This window comes from Monopterus albus, unplaced genomic scaffold, assembly GCF_001952655.1.
Source record: "Monopterus albus unplaced genomic scaffold, M_albus_1.0 scaffold113.1, whole genome shotgun sequence".
Lineage (NCBI taxonomy): Eukaryota > Metazoa > Chordata > Actinopteri > Synbranchiformes > Synbranchidae > Monopterus > Monopterus albus.
In genome coordinates, this window is record NW_018127993.1 from 1,653,468 (window position 1) to 1,666,663 (window position 13,196).

Sequence of the window (13,196 nt, forward strand, 5' to 3'; positions counted from 1 at the left end):
TACACCTGTGTTGAAAAAAGCCTTTAGCTGCTGGCTGGTTGGATACTGTGCTGCTCAAGCCAAATGTCTCAAATTCCTCTTTTTAACAGCAGCGTGCAAACAGCTGGACCACACACTGGCCTCTGTCCAAGATCTCTTTTATTTACTTTATCCAATCAAAAAAATCCTACCCTTACTGTACTGCGGTTGTACTGTACAGTTGTTGGTTTGCTGCAGACAACTCCCAAATGTGCATCATGTATCCAGGTAAGAGAAATGCAATTCTTACTGTGGCTGTATTAAAGAGTAACTCTCATTTAATATGGATATTTTCTCTTCATTCTTTTGTTAGAATTTGTCAAGAGTTGCAGTTTAGGTACCTAACATAAATTTAAAGCACTCTTTTTCCATTGCTTTCTTTCTCGTCCCCAACACAGGCACGGACGAGTCGCTGGCTTATCCAGTGAAATGGCCACACCAGAGAATAGACTTTGAGTCATTCCCTGGCATCAACTGATAATTTTCACTAAGGCAAATACTGCTTTGTCTGCATCTCTATTGACTGCTTCAGCTTTTGTCTCTCTGCTCCAATGACTCCACAAACAGGAAGCTGTTTTACCGCCTGTACAACATTAATCTGTACACAACAAGACAGGAATCCCCAAGCTGAACAAGACTAGAGTCATGCACAAAGACCAAGTCTGCTATTACACAGCTTTTGCTGTACTGTTTCTGTCATGATAACTTTCTGGAGTGCAGTGTTTTGGCATCTGATTAGCCTTTAAATTCAAAGACATGTTACTCAGACTGGCCTCAAATGGCAACATGCTCTAAATATGACCAGCTGAGTTTTATAAACAGCCTGAATCCCTGATAACACAACAGCACAGCACTAGTGCAGTCACAGACCTGTACCTGACTGCACTGGCCTCCAGGTGTCGAACCTTTCAGACCATGATCTGACCTCGTTACAGCAGGCCATCAACAACTGTCAAAGATCAATACATAGACAAACCCTTTCTGTGACTGCACTGAAAACCTGACTTCACATTCAATGTGTTTATTTTCTGATGCTGATTTCAAAAATATGCAAAAATATCAAAAAACACAAAGAAGTCTGTGACAATTAAATCAACACTAATCAGCTGGTATATGAGGTTCATACATACATAATCATCCACAATAATACAAAGTTTAGACCTATTATTCAACAATGCTAATAATTTAAACTAGAATCAGTTTAAACAGAACAACAGAGTGGAGGAAACAGCCCAGTTTTCCTGGGAGGGTATGGTTTAATCACAGAGGAGAGCAAAAACAACAGCAGGTTGAAGAACCTGAAAGGAAGGACAAGAGCAAAAGGGTGATCCATCCTTATTAAGAACAAATTGAATGTATCAAGCAGCCAGTCCAAGCAGTGGAACGGTCAGCGTGACCTATGCAGCAGCACACAGGAGACTGGCCTCGCAGCTCGGTGACGGCCGAGGCAGAAGTGCTGTAAAACACAAACAAAAACCTTTGCCTCTGTTACTTTGCATTTAAAGTGAAGCTGCGATGTTTCAGTGGTGCGTGGAAAATGCAGGAGACTGGAGATAAATTGTAAGTGACACCGTGCTTCCAAAGAGGATGCTCTGTGTCTCGGTGTGTAATCCATCACCTCCTCTGCTCTCTGCTACAGTTACACCTTGGGCTACAACCATTTAATCCGTCTCGCGCATTTTGCAGTGTGATACCTGTTCTCGCAATGTGATGATCTGTACAGCGTGAAAGTTAAGCAAAGCAAAAACTGTTGTTTCATGTCATCAAACATTTGAGATGCTCTGATTAGAACCGGCCTCTATTCAGTACTAAAGACACTGCTGGTGGTCTGTACTGCCAGAAATCAGCAAAATGCTCTAATTTACAAGTGTCTGAGGTTTATGTTCCTCTCTAACCTAAAATTATGACACAAGATGCAACAAGTGTGGGGCGCATTGCTGTTTTATGGTCCGATAAATTCACCAGATGTTTGACAAGAGATGAAACAATGGCTGTTGGGAATATAATGGTACTATAAGGCATGCAGGGGAATGATAAGCACAGGAATGTTGATTTTGATGAGCACCACACCGCATAAAAGGAGGTTGTAAATTACTATTCTCTAGAAAACTGACTCCATGGTTTTGTTTTCTTTATTTATTCAGCGTAGGTCCACTGAGAGGCCACCTCTCTTTTTCAGGGATGCTGTGCTCACATTCACTCCTGGAAGCTGCCCAGTACAACCACAGACTGACCTGTGGCTGCTGAGCAGCTCCACTGGAGCAGCTGGGGTCAAGGGCCTTGCTCAAGGGCACCACAGTGGTGTTAATGAGGGTGAGGCAAGTGCTGCTTTGTCACCCGTCTCACCAGGGATTTAATCTTGCCAGTCCTGCCCACGAGTGACAGAATAAACAGTGAGTAAACTAATAAAATGTAGCTAGAGTCACACACACTTGACCTCTACAGGGTCTCTACTTAAAACAGCAGGGGTTCTTCCTTGTTTGATTCCTACAATGGTCCAGACACACAAAAAACTACATTCAGGCCTTAAGCATCCATATAGATAAAGGTGTAAACACTTTATTTGAAGAACAAATTAAAGCGTTAAATCCGATTCACACATTTATATAACCCACAATACAACAAGGGTCAGACAGGAACACTAAACCTACACTAGAGCACATTAGACTCACTCTCACTAAGTAATGAATTACTTTGGTAATGAAGGAGCATTTGAGCTCCTTCATTATGCTTTAACAGTGAGACAGGCGAGATGTTTACACCTGCCTGGAGCAGGTTAGCCAGATAAGTAATGGGGCCATGGTGGATGTGTCCACAGAGACGGAGAAGGAGCTTGTTTTCTGCACGGCTGTCCACAAGGAGCTCTGCCAGCAAGAGTGAGTGATTACACCTCTTTACAAAAAGAGATATGGGGGAGCTGATGAGGAGAAACAGATATGGATTCAATCTTGACATGAAAACACTCACCCTCCTGCACTGGCCACGACTCCCACAGACCAGGCTGGAATGTGTGGCTATGTGGGGAGGAAATGGAGTCAAGATCAAGGACTGAGCGCTGCGGATGGACAGCGACATTCTGGTCACATAAGGCTTTATCCTCTGCACCCTGCAACACACACAACCTAGAGCTGGACCCAATGTCGCTGCTCCAAAACCAGAAAACCAATGTAAGGCAAATTAACGTTCTCTGCTTGATCTGGGGGCAGCTGATGCAATTGAGGCTATTCCAATTAAATTATAATTCTGCAAAAATCTGATTACAGATTGCACAATTCATCCCAATGAAGAAAACAAACAATGCAACAAGAAAATCATAGGCGGGCAATATACAGTTTGGATTGAAACAGACTTTTTTGGATTATAAACACATACTACTGATGCCATACTGCAGCTATACTACACTGCAGTGGCTCAGCTGCCAATAGCACTGTGGTATATCTAACAGCAAGGACTGCAAGGTGCACACGCTCGCTCCAAAGGGCTGTGTGTGTGTTTAGATGCTGTCTTTCTCTGCTCTGTTGTGGCCACCTGGGAACAACAGGCTGACTTTTAATCAATGACAAGAATGTGAGAAACAAATCTGTGGCACAGTGGCAGAAGCTAACAGGGTGTAATTAAGAAGTAAAACACTGTTTACTGAACCTGCCTTGATATATGATGCTCTCACACACACTATGGTTTCTAGATACAGCTCACCTCATTAACTTGGTCACTGAAACAACATTGCTGGTAATAATTTAAGCAAAGCACTAAACCCTGACCAAAACAACCAAACAAAAAATGCTGGATAGTGAAATGTCAAAAAGTAAAGTTTACAGAAATCCTGCCTCTGTTTATCAAACCCTCTGACATTTCGCGTAAACCTTTCGGTAAAGGAGATTGATCTGTTTGAAATTTCAATTTGCAGCCAATCAAAGGAGACATGGAAGAGAACAATGAGAAAACAGCAAAGCCACACAGAGCCCGAGGGAAATCAAATATGAAAAAGAAACAATACAAAAGCCCAGATTCCTGTGAGGCCGCAGTACCAAATAACCTCAGTAAAACACAATGTGTTCGATAACAGAGATTCTACTTTATCTTTCAGCCCTTTCTGGTTTGGCCATGATTCTGCATGATGGCTCATTATCTCAATGTGTATAAAAGATACCAAGTTCCTTTTTTTTCCCCCTTGAGTTTCCAAAGATGTAACAATTGTACTTTTGTCGACAAGATGTTGGAGCAGGGCTGCTAGCTAATGGTGCATAAAGAGCACACAGTTTCTCATATTACATCTGCAGCAGAGCTTTGTGTGAAAGCGCAGCCAAGGCAGCTGAGTGTAGGCATCGCCTGAAACAATGTGCCTCACTGGGACCTTAAAATTAAGTGATTACAAATGTAAAAAGAGGAGATCAAGTTGGGCAGGGTGGAGAAATGGGGACGCAGAGCTGGAAAGAGCAAGCAAAGGAAAGAGGCGCAGCAGATAAGGGAAAACTTTTTAATTTAACTTAGATCATTCCAGGGGGAGTCAGAGCAGACAGGAAGAGCACTGGGGTGATAGAACAACTCTCAGCAGTGATAACAACGAGCAGAGAAAACAAATCCATATCAAACAAATTAAGACTCCTCTTAATAGCCAGCAGCCACAAAGAGCAGAGTCTTCCTGGCCCAATGAAGTTGGCCCTTTCCTCAGATTAATATCTAGTATATAAAAACAGTGTGCCAGTGACTCTCGGGTTTGTTTATTTGTTTGTGTCACTGATACCAATCCACAGAGGCGGATTTTCTACTGGATTCAGTGAGCACAGCCATTCCTCACACACACCATTCCTGCCCAACTAAAAATAACCGAGCCATTCTTTCCACTCACGAGGACTCCTGTTTACAAACATTAGTGCAAATAGGAAAACTGATTACATGGGCTTTGGCGGCAGAGAATTTAAATGTACAGTGCCACAGGATAACCACAGACCGATCTGGAATGCATATACAGAAAAATGAGATGAAATGCTGTCCAGGAAGACTAAAGGGATTGGTGGAAGTCATGGTGGTGGACACGGGGCCGATCAGCGGCAGCACAGAACCACAGTTATTGTTAATGTGTCAGTGGAGTGGAAGGTGAGGCCTGTTGATGTCATTAAGTGATGCAGTAAAGGGTCCAATAGCCCAAAAAAAAAGCAGATTGGCCATGGCTCAACTTTTGCTGGACCAGTGGCGACTATTAAAGGGCTATGGTTGGCAAACATGCGCCTGGTAGTTTAGTTTGCAGCATGACCAGTGTGTTACTTGTTTACCTTGCAACTGTCATGACAAACGATAAAATAAATGCCACAGTGCTAGGTTGTAAAATCCTGTCCTAGAGTTCTATACACTACTGTACTGTGATCTCTGATAGGCCAGGCCCTCCTTTACTATTTTTGGTATAAACACTGGACTAAAAACCAGACTATCCCAAATTTCACAGCTTTAATTTTAATCATTTTAATCCACTCCAGCTAGAGCCAGCCCGAGGCGTAAGCGAACTAAGGGTCTGCATAGGTCCCCCATGGCCACCAGAGGGGCCCCAAGAGCGCTCGAAATACCCCACTAGAGAACTTTACATGCAAAGTAATGCTGCATTTTGATTCATACACAGTCTGTCAAACCCCAACATTAGGTTATATGGAAAAGGCAGCAACAAAGTAATGTCACAAAAAAGGACATATCACTCTCAAGCTGAGAAAAGAAGGATGAGGAAAACATCAAGATACAAGTATGTTAGTTTTACTAATTACCGATTGCTGGTTTACTTTGTTACACCACATTCATTGACAATAGGACTGGTGGTACAAAGTTGGAGGACCCTTGAGTGTCTCTTTAACTGTGTTTATATTGTCTGGATAATTTAATTCCTTAGATGGCAAATGCAAATGAAAAAACAAAAACATTTCAGTAAACGAGTCTGTTGGAGAGAAGATTTGAATGAGTACAGTAAAATGCTGACTGGATTCCCTTGACACACAGCTTTAATCACTCTCTTCAACTCTGAGGGTGACATTTCTATGACAAGCTCATCGTTACCTAATTATTCATTTCACATCCAGTAATTAATAAGAAGGTCCCCACTTCCAGTGAGGGTGAGGCGCTGAAGGATTTCTCTGCAACCACACCAAGAACAGTGCTCGGCTGGTGTTTATTGGTGACTCTTCTGTTAGTGGAAGGATACAGGGGTGGCTTAACCTTGCAATTTTTCATGTGGAACCACTTAGCAATCCTGACCTCAGCAAGAGAAATGTCAAAGAAGGTTTTCACTATGGTTTCACATGGAGTTGCACACTAGATTTCCACTACAGTGAACACCCTTTTCTCTTGTGCACAGCACTGGGCCAGACTGTCTTGCAGAATTTAAACAGGCTGTCACTCCTTTTCAGTCAGGCAAAGAATGATCTGAGTAGACAAGGTTGATTCACCATGTAGCCAAGTTCCCTGTACACCGGCCCAATGAGCCAAAGGATCTGAGCTGGAAGCAGAAACCACAAACCAGGAGAAGACAGACACAGCGAACCGAGCCTGCCAACAAACTGATATAGATATCACATTTAAATGTCTTATTTTTGCTTTTGCAAGAGGCAGGGAACCATGAGAGACGAGTCACGGTGCAAAGTCACGGTACAATGTAACAGGGAAGCAGCTACCGAAGGCCCGTGATGCTTGCTTTTGTTTTTCCCATATGTTGGCAGCGCTGATTTGTGGGGTTGTGTTAGACAGTGTGTAACGCTCTACTACTTTTCTTTTCTTTTCTTTTGTTTTACCACCATGCAGTGACAGGAACAACAGTGTGGATCAAAATTAGTTTCGTCTCACAAAGAAAAAACCGACTTTCCTCTAAATGTTCCCAGGAAAAGTCCACACAGTTGAACAAATGCCTCCATTAGGACGCTGGTGATTTAATTATGCCGTTATTCACGGTTTGCCTCTGCACGTGAAAGCCAGCTGGAGTCTACTTTCATCTTATTCCTGCAATCATTTTGGGTTTTCAACTATTTCTCTAGGAATCATAGTTTCCAGGTGAATAGTTAATAATTGGATGACGAACATCAATCTTCAGATTGTGATACAACCAGATGAATCAGGTGAGTCAAGCAGATGCTGTTAGTTCACTGAGTGTAAAAGGTAAAACTATGCAACATGGTTAGCCATCTGTTATAGTTGTGCCTGTCTAAACATGATGGGAGAAATGTTCTACTACACAGAGACAGACTGCTTTATAGCAGAGCACCACGTTCCTTTTGACATCTTACTAGATTTCAGAGAAAAGCTCCAAACCAGCTGCAGAACAAAGTAAAATACTTGATGCTCCTTTGTCAGTTTGGTCTACTTTGGCATTTCCATCAGCTCTGAAGACAAAGCTCCATATATTATAGCAAATCAAATCAAATCCAATCAAATTTTATTTGTATAGCGCCAAATCACAACAAAAGTTATCTCAGGACACATTACAAAGTAAGGTCTAGATCTTACTGTTATCAATATTATTACATAGGGAAAACCCAACAAATCCCCCTTGATCAAGCACTTGGCGACAGTGGGGAGGAAAAACTCCCTTTAACGGAAGAAACCTCCGACAGACCCCGGTTCTTGGTGGGCGGCCTTCTGCCTCGACAGGTTGGGGTGAGTGGATAGAGGAGAGACAAAAGAAGAAAAGCAACAAGACACAACAAACAAACACTGATCAGGTTGATGTGGCTGGTGACTGCTCGTCAGAGACATAGAGCTCCAGGGCCAGGGCAACCTGGAGAAAGGTACAAGGAGAGAGAGAGAGGACACACTACGGGAGGAGAGAGGAGACACAAAGTTAGTAATGTGTAATGGTGGCATATAGAAGCATAGGGAGAGAGAGGAGAGGAAAGGATAGGAGAGGAGAGGAGAGGAGCTTGATAGCTAAAGGCTCTGCCTCCCATTCTGCTTCTGTGGACTCTAGGAACCACAAGTAAACCTGCACTGTGAGAGCGAAGTGCTCTGTTAGGATGATAAGGCTCTACGAGGTCTTTAAGATACGATGGAGCCTTGTCATTAAGGGCTTTGTATGTTAGGAGAAGGATTTTAAATTCTGTTCTGAATTTTACAGGGAGCCAGTGGAGAGAAGCTAATATGGGAGAGATATGATCTCTCTTGCTCGTTCCTGTCAGTCCTCTGGCTGCAGCATTTTGGATTAACTGGAGGCTTTTTAGGGAATTATTGGGATATACTTATAGTAAAGAGTTACAGTAGTCCAGCCTGGAAGTGACAAATGCATTGACCAGTTTTTCATCATCACTTTGAGACAGGATGCTCCTGATTTTTGCAATATTGCGCAGGTGGAAGAAGGCAGATCTAGAGACTTGGTTTATGTGTGATTTAAAGGACATATTCTGATCAAAGATGACTCCAAGGTTCCTCACAGTAGTACTGGAGGCAAGAGCTATGTCATCTAAAGTAACTATATGATTAGACAGCAGATTTCTAAGGTTTTCAGGCCCAAGCACAATAACTTCGGTTTTGTCAGAGTTTAGAAGTAAGAAGTTGCAGGTCATCCAGGCCTTTGTTTTTAAGACATGCTTGAAGTTTGACCAGCTGACCTGATTCATTTGACTTCATAGATAAAATTGATTGATAAAAATGATTACAGAAGGGGAACAAAGACTAGTAATTTCTGTACAAATCCAGGTTATTAGGTTAATCTATCAGCAACGCACTTCTAGACTTTTAACCCTGACTTGTAATAGATGTCTGCATGTACAGTGTTTTACCACTGTCTTTATAAAACCTGTGTACAACCATCAACGCTGCAGGGAATGAGTATATACACATCACAACTACACTGTGTCCTTTAAGCCGCAGCCAATAAAACAAACGCTGACTCAGAATGGGGACTCCACTGCACAGACAGGATGTCACCCCAACCTGCCTGTGGGTATCAAATATTCAGTGTTTGGTCAGGGATTATGGGCTTTGAACATGCTGTCCTCATGGGACAGGTGGAACATGACCTGACAATAGCCACAACGAAACCAAAGAGAAGGAAACAAAGACGGGCCCTTGAGTCATCGGGCAGGCCTCCATATGTGCTCAGTAGGACACGCTCAAAAGTCACAGAGTGCTTTTTTTTCACAGCACTGCCTTATGAAAGGGTACTTCCACATGTTAACTCCCAAGCAGTACATAAACAGACTTTTCCTTGCAGTAGAATAGTTTTTGTTCGGTCAACTTCAGAAGGATGTGTAATTGTCAGATTAGCTGCTGTAGTAGCTTGTTACACCACTAGATGCCTGTTTGATGAGATATAGTTGCATGTGTTTCCTGAGCGCCCGTAACAGCCGCACAAAGCATAAAACTGAGGTACCTTCTTGCCATCCAAGGAAAGAAAAGTCACATGGCTTGCTGTGCTCACTGTGGCCCCTGCAGCACAAAGCTGTTTTCTGAGGCTCACGCTAACAACACACTACCATTGTCTAACAGAAGCAGTGAGCAGGCTGGGAGCCGAGTTCACCGCTGTAGCTGCTGACGACTATCAGCTTAAGTAAACTGTTTAAAAGTTACAACCATAATTCAAATCAATAATTCAACAAATATTCCACAAATTATTCTAAGTAGTAGATGTAGAGATTCTTCTCTAAAGTAATTTCTCAGACAGATTTTTCTCTTGGTTTTTGGGGCTGCACGGCCTCCAGACATCTGCCAGCTGACAGCTAAAGACACAAGAAAGAAGCGAACTGTGACGATGTGGAGAAAGATTTCAAAATGTATCTGGAGCAAACGGCAGATTCGGTGTATGCTGCACTGCAAACCAGAAAAACAGATGTTTAAAGCTCAGTGCACAGCCAAGGGCACCGGCTACGTAACGAACAGACATTGAACATGTGCCACTTCAAAGTAAGCAGCATAAATCACCCAGCTTTAGGATGTCTAAATGATCCTGATGGATACTCTGGGGAACTGGTTGCACTCCCTGCTCATCTGTCATAAAATGTTGGAAGAGATGAAGATGATGTCCCTTGATTTCCAGGACTTGCTGACACTGTGGTTTGGGCCTGTGCATCAGTGAATTGTTTCCCCTCCTACTCCATCTACAGCTGGAGAACTCCAGGCCTACTGGACAATAAGGATGACATGAATACAAATGGCCACCTTGTGTTTCCAGTGCAACTCGCATACTGTTTAAGTCTAATTGTGTTTAATTATTAATAAATGATTTCCTTTGTTCACTGAAGACATAACTGTCTTTGGTTTAAAACTTCCTGTCACTACATACAAGGATAATGATGCCAAATTTGGCCCTTACTGTACATCTTGTTCTTATGGAAACAAACTCATCAAGCACCTTTACACTTATGTGTTTGTGCTGGCCTTGGTAACTAAATGATCACTGAAACAATGACACCGTTCTAGGACAATGAACTTCTTAATTGATCTGTCATTCTTGTTCCCTGGTTGCATTGATCAAACTCCATTTATATGAATTTGCACCACAGACTGCATAAAATATGTTTATATGCTATGTCTATGGAAAAAAAGTATAAGCTCAAAATTGTCTAATGACTGACTGATGGTGCGTTTTATAACTTATCACACAATATCTGATTTTAGAAACCAACCTGACATAAGGATCAGAGCTTTTCATAGCATCTTATAGGCTACACAAGTGCTGGCTTCAAAGTAAGACTTTCACAAACACAACTGTCTAAATAAATACACTGCATTATTAAAAAAAGTTCCACCAGGCTGAATATTTGTACTGTATATACCCAGCATACTGGTAAATATTTCATTACTACTCTCAAGGCTTTGTCCTAAGGTTCGGAAAACAGCAGTCAAACATTATTTGTCAGACAATATGGTCAATAACACACAGTACATTTCTCTGGGCACATGCACAGTCAAGCAGTGCATTTAACATGATCGCTAATTCATTTTTGCCCCAAACACTGTTGCTTATAGCGCAGTGCATCACAACGTGTCATTCTTATCAACCAGAGGAAATTACTCCTGAATATCTACTAATCATGTTATCACTAAATGGGAATTGGAGTCTTACATACAGGACCTGCTGGTAGCTATGGAAACCAATTGCGTACTCCAGGGCAGAAACAGATGGATTTCTCCATACTTGGCATCTCCCACGAGCCTATATTTATAGGACTAATTGGAAAGTTGAAGCCATCTCTGCATTTGATGGGGGATCCTGTAGATGGAGAAGCTCTTCTACAGCTGCCTCCCATCCTCCCCATGTGTCCTCTCTGCCTCTAAGGTCAGGGAGACTGTAGAAAGTAGACCACGGCTGTATGGAGATGTTCTTATGTGAACAGCTTAATTTTGAAGTCCTTTCCTTTAACTGATTTAGTCCCAGTACATAAAAGTGTCTGGTACTGTTTTTACTAGCTAGTAGTGCACGAGAAGCATGCTGGAATTCATTAGCGTGTCCATGTAGCACTGCTACCAGGGGCTTAGCCCCATCTCACTCATGGGGTGTGATAATCAACAGCTGGACACCAAAGCTCAGTTAATTCACGAAGAAAACAGGAGCCTACTACTGTAGTAACAAAAGCCTCACTGTGCACTGTAAGAGCCAAGAATAAATCACACCACTGTCTGCTTGTTATAAATATATAATCATCAACACCAGTTTGATGCAAGCCAGGAAGAGCGAATGCCACTGCTGGCAACCCTTATCTTTTATTGAGGTCTTTGTGGAGTGATCAGTGGGTAATCCACTATAATCCAAGATCTAACCTTGTTAGACCCATTGATTCACTGTCTTCTTAGAAAAGCTCGTACTGCAGGTGTAAAGAGCAAAAAGGAAAGTGAAATGCATTAGGCTTCTCAGCACACAGTCACAGAAATAGGGATGATTAATGCCATCTGTGTACACAGGATGCTTTTGACCAAGTATTAGTGATAGTCTGAGAATTAACACAAGGAAAAGTTAGGAGCTGGTCGGGATATGACATTTTAATAAAACCGCTAAGCAGTACTGGTTAATACTGAAAGCATGAAAGGCTGAGCTGAAATAGTCAATGAGCACTAAAAACATGCCTGCGCACACATACAGTTATGATACAGAGTAGGTAATAAATTCAAGCCACTCTGGAAATCGTCACAATTTTTAATCAGGCATAAATGTAAACCTAAACACTGAGAGGTACTGATGGTATGCACGTGTCCTAACAGAGCCCCGAGTCAAACGTCAACTCCACCAGCACATTTTCAAACTAGAATAATGGGATTTAGTTTGAACCAGTCTGTCAAGAGGACAACACGGACGTCTCTGCAGCTTCAAGAGAAACACAAATGGAAAGACAGGAGGGAGAAACCTGCCAGGATCCACTCAGGAGCCTTACCATTGTTGAGCGTGCCTGTGACGAGTCTGTACAGGTACTGTGCAAACTTGAAGATCTCCCACTTGCACCTCTTCCTGCAGCTCATCTTTGCTCCTCAGGTAAGGGGGCTTGAAAAGGTCAGCACAAAAAGAGGACTCTGACTTCAGGGTAAAAAAAAAAAAAAATCCAGTGCCAACTTTTACTTTGACCAAGATCCAAAACAGGGCGAGTGTCCTCCTCTCTCGTGCACTCCTCTGGCTGTGTCAGTGTGGCCCTGGTGTCCAAGTGTGGTGGGAGTGATGATCATGAGTGACTGGAGAACAGTGAGGGGTGCTCGTCTCGCATGTGTATCTATCCAGGCTCCTCTGCCGAGCGGCTCCAGAGTACGGCTGTTTGATCACCACAGGGATGTTGCGTGCTCTTTTGTCAGAGCACTAATATTTGCTTACCAACCGGTGTAGCTCCTGAGGGGGCTTCTTTCAGTCTCTCCTTTCTGCAGCACTCACTCCTTTTCAGACTTTTCCTCCAACTCCTCTGACAAACACTCACCTACTCTTCTTCTGTGTTACTACAGACTACTCACACTACAACAGCGGTTTTTCCAGTGCGTCTCTCCCTCGCTGTCTCTCTCAGACACAGACACACTCCCACACTTGATCTCGTAGTGAGCCTGCTGCTCACTCTACTCAGCACCATCTGTGGATGTTTTATCCTCGCTGACGATTGCCACGGAGGTGTGGCCTGATTGGTCCGAGAAGAGGAGGAGAAGAAGAAGAGCGATACAAGAGGAGGAGGAGGAGAAGAAGAAGAACAGCGATATGAGGCACATGAGGAGAAGTAAAGGAGAATTAAGGGGAAAGTGCC

General features: G+C 42.8%; 1 protein-coding gene across 9 annotated transcripts in view; it reads right to left on the minus strand.

Moving 5' to 3' along the window:
- kcnip4a (potassium voltage-gated channel interacting protein 4a) overlaps positions 1-13,196 on the minus strand; it is a 124,082-nt gene that overhangs the window by 81,369 nt on the left and 29,517 nt on the right. Inside the window, exon 1 of one of the 9 annotated variants that reach the window (XM_020611400.1) lies at positions 12,354-13,073. The exons of the other annotated variants lie outside the window; for them this stretch is intronic. Coding sequence (XP_020467056.1) covers positions 12,354-12,438 — 85 coding nt within the window. The 5' untranslated portion in view covers positions 12,439-13,073. Of the gene's footprint in view, positions 1-12,353; positions 13,074-13,196 lie in introns of those variants that run through there. 9 annotated transcript variants of the gene reach the window in all.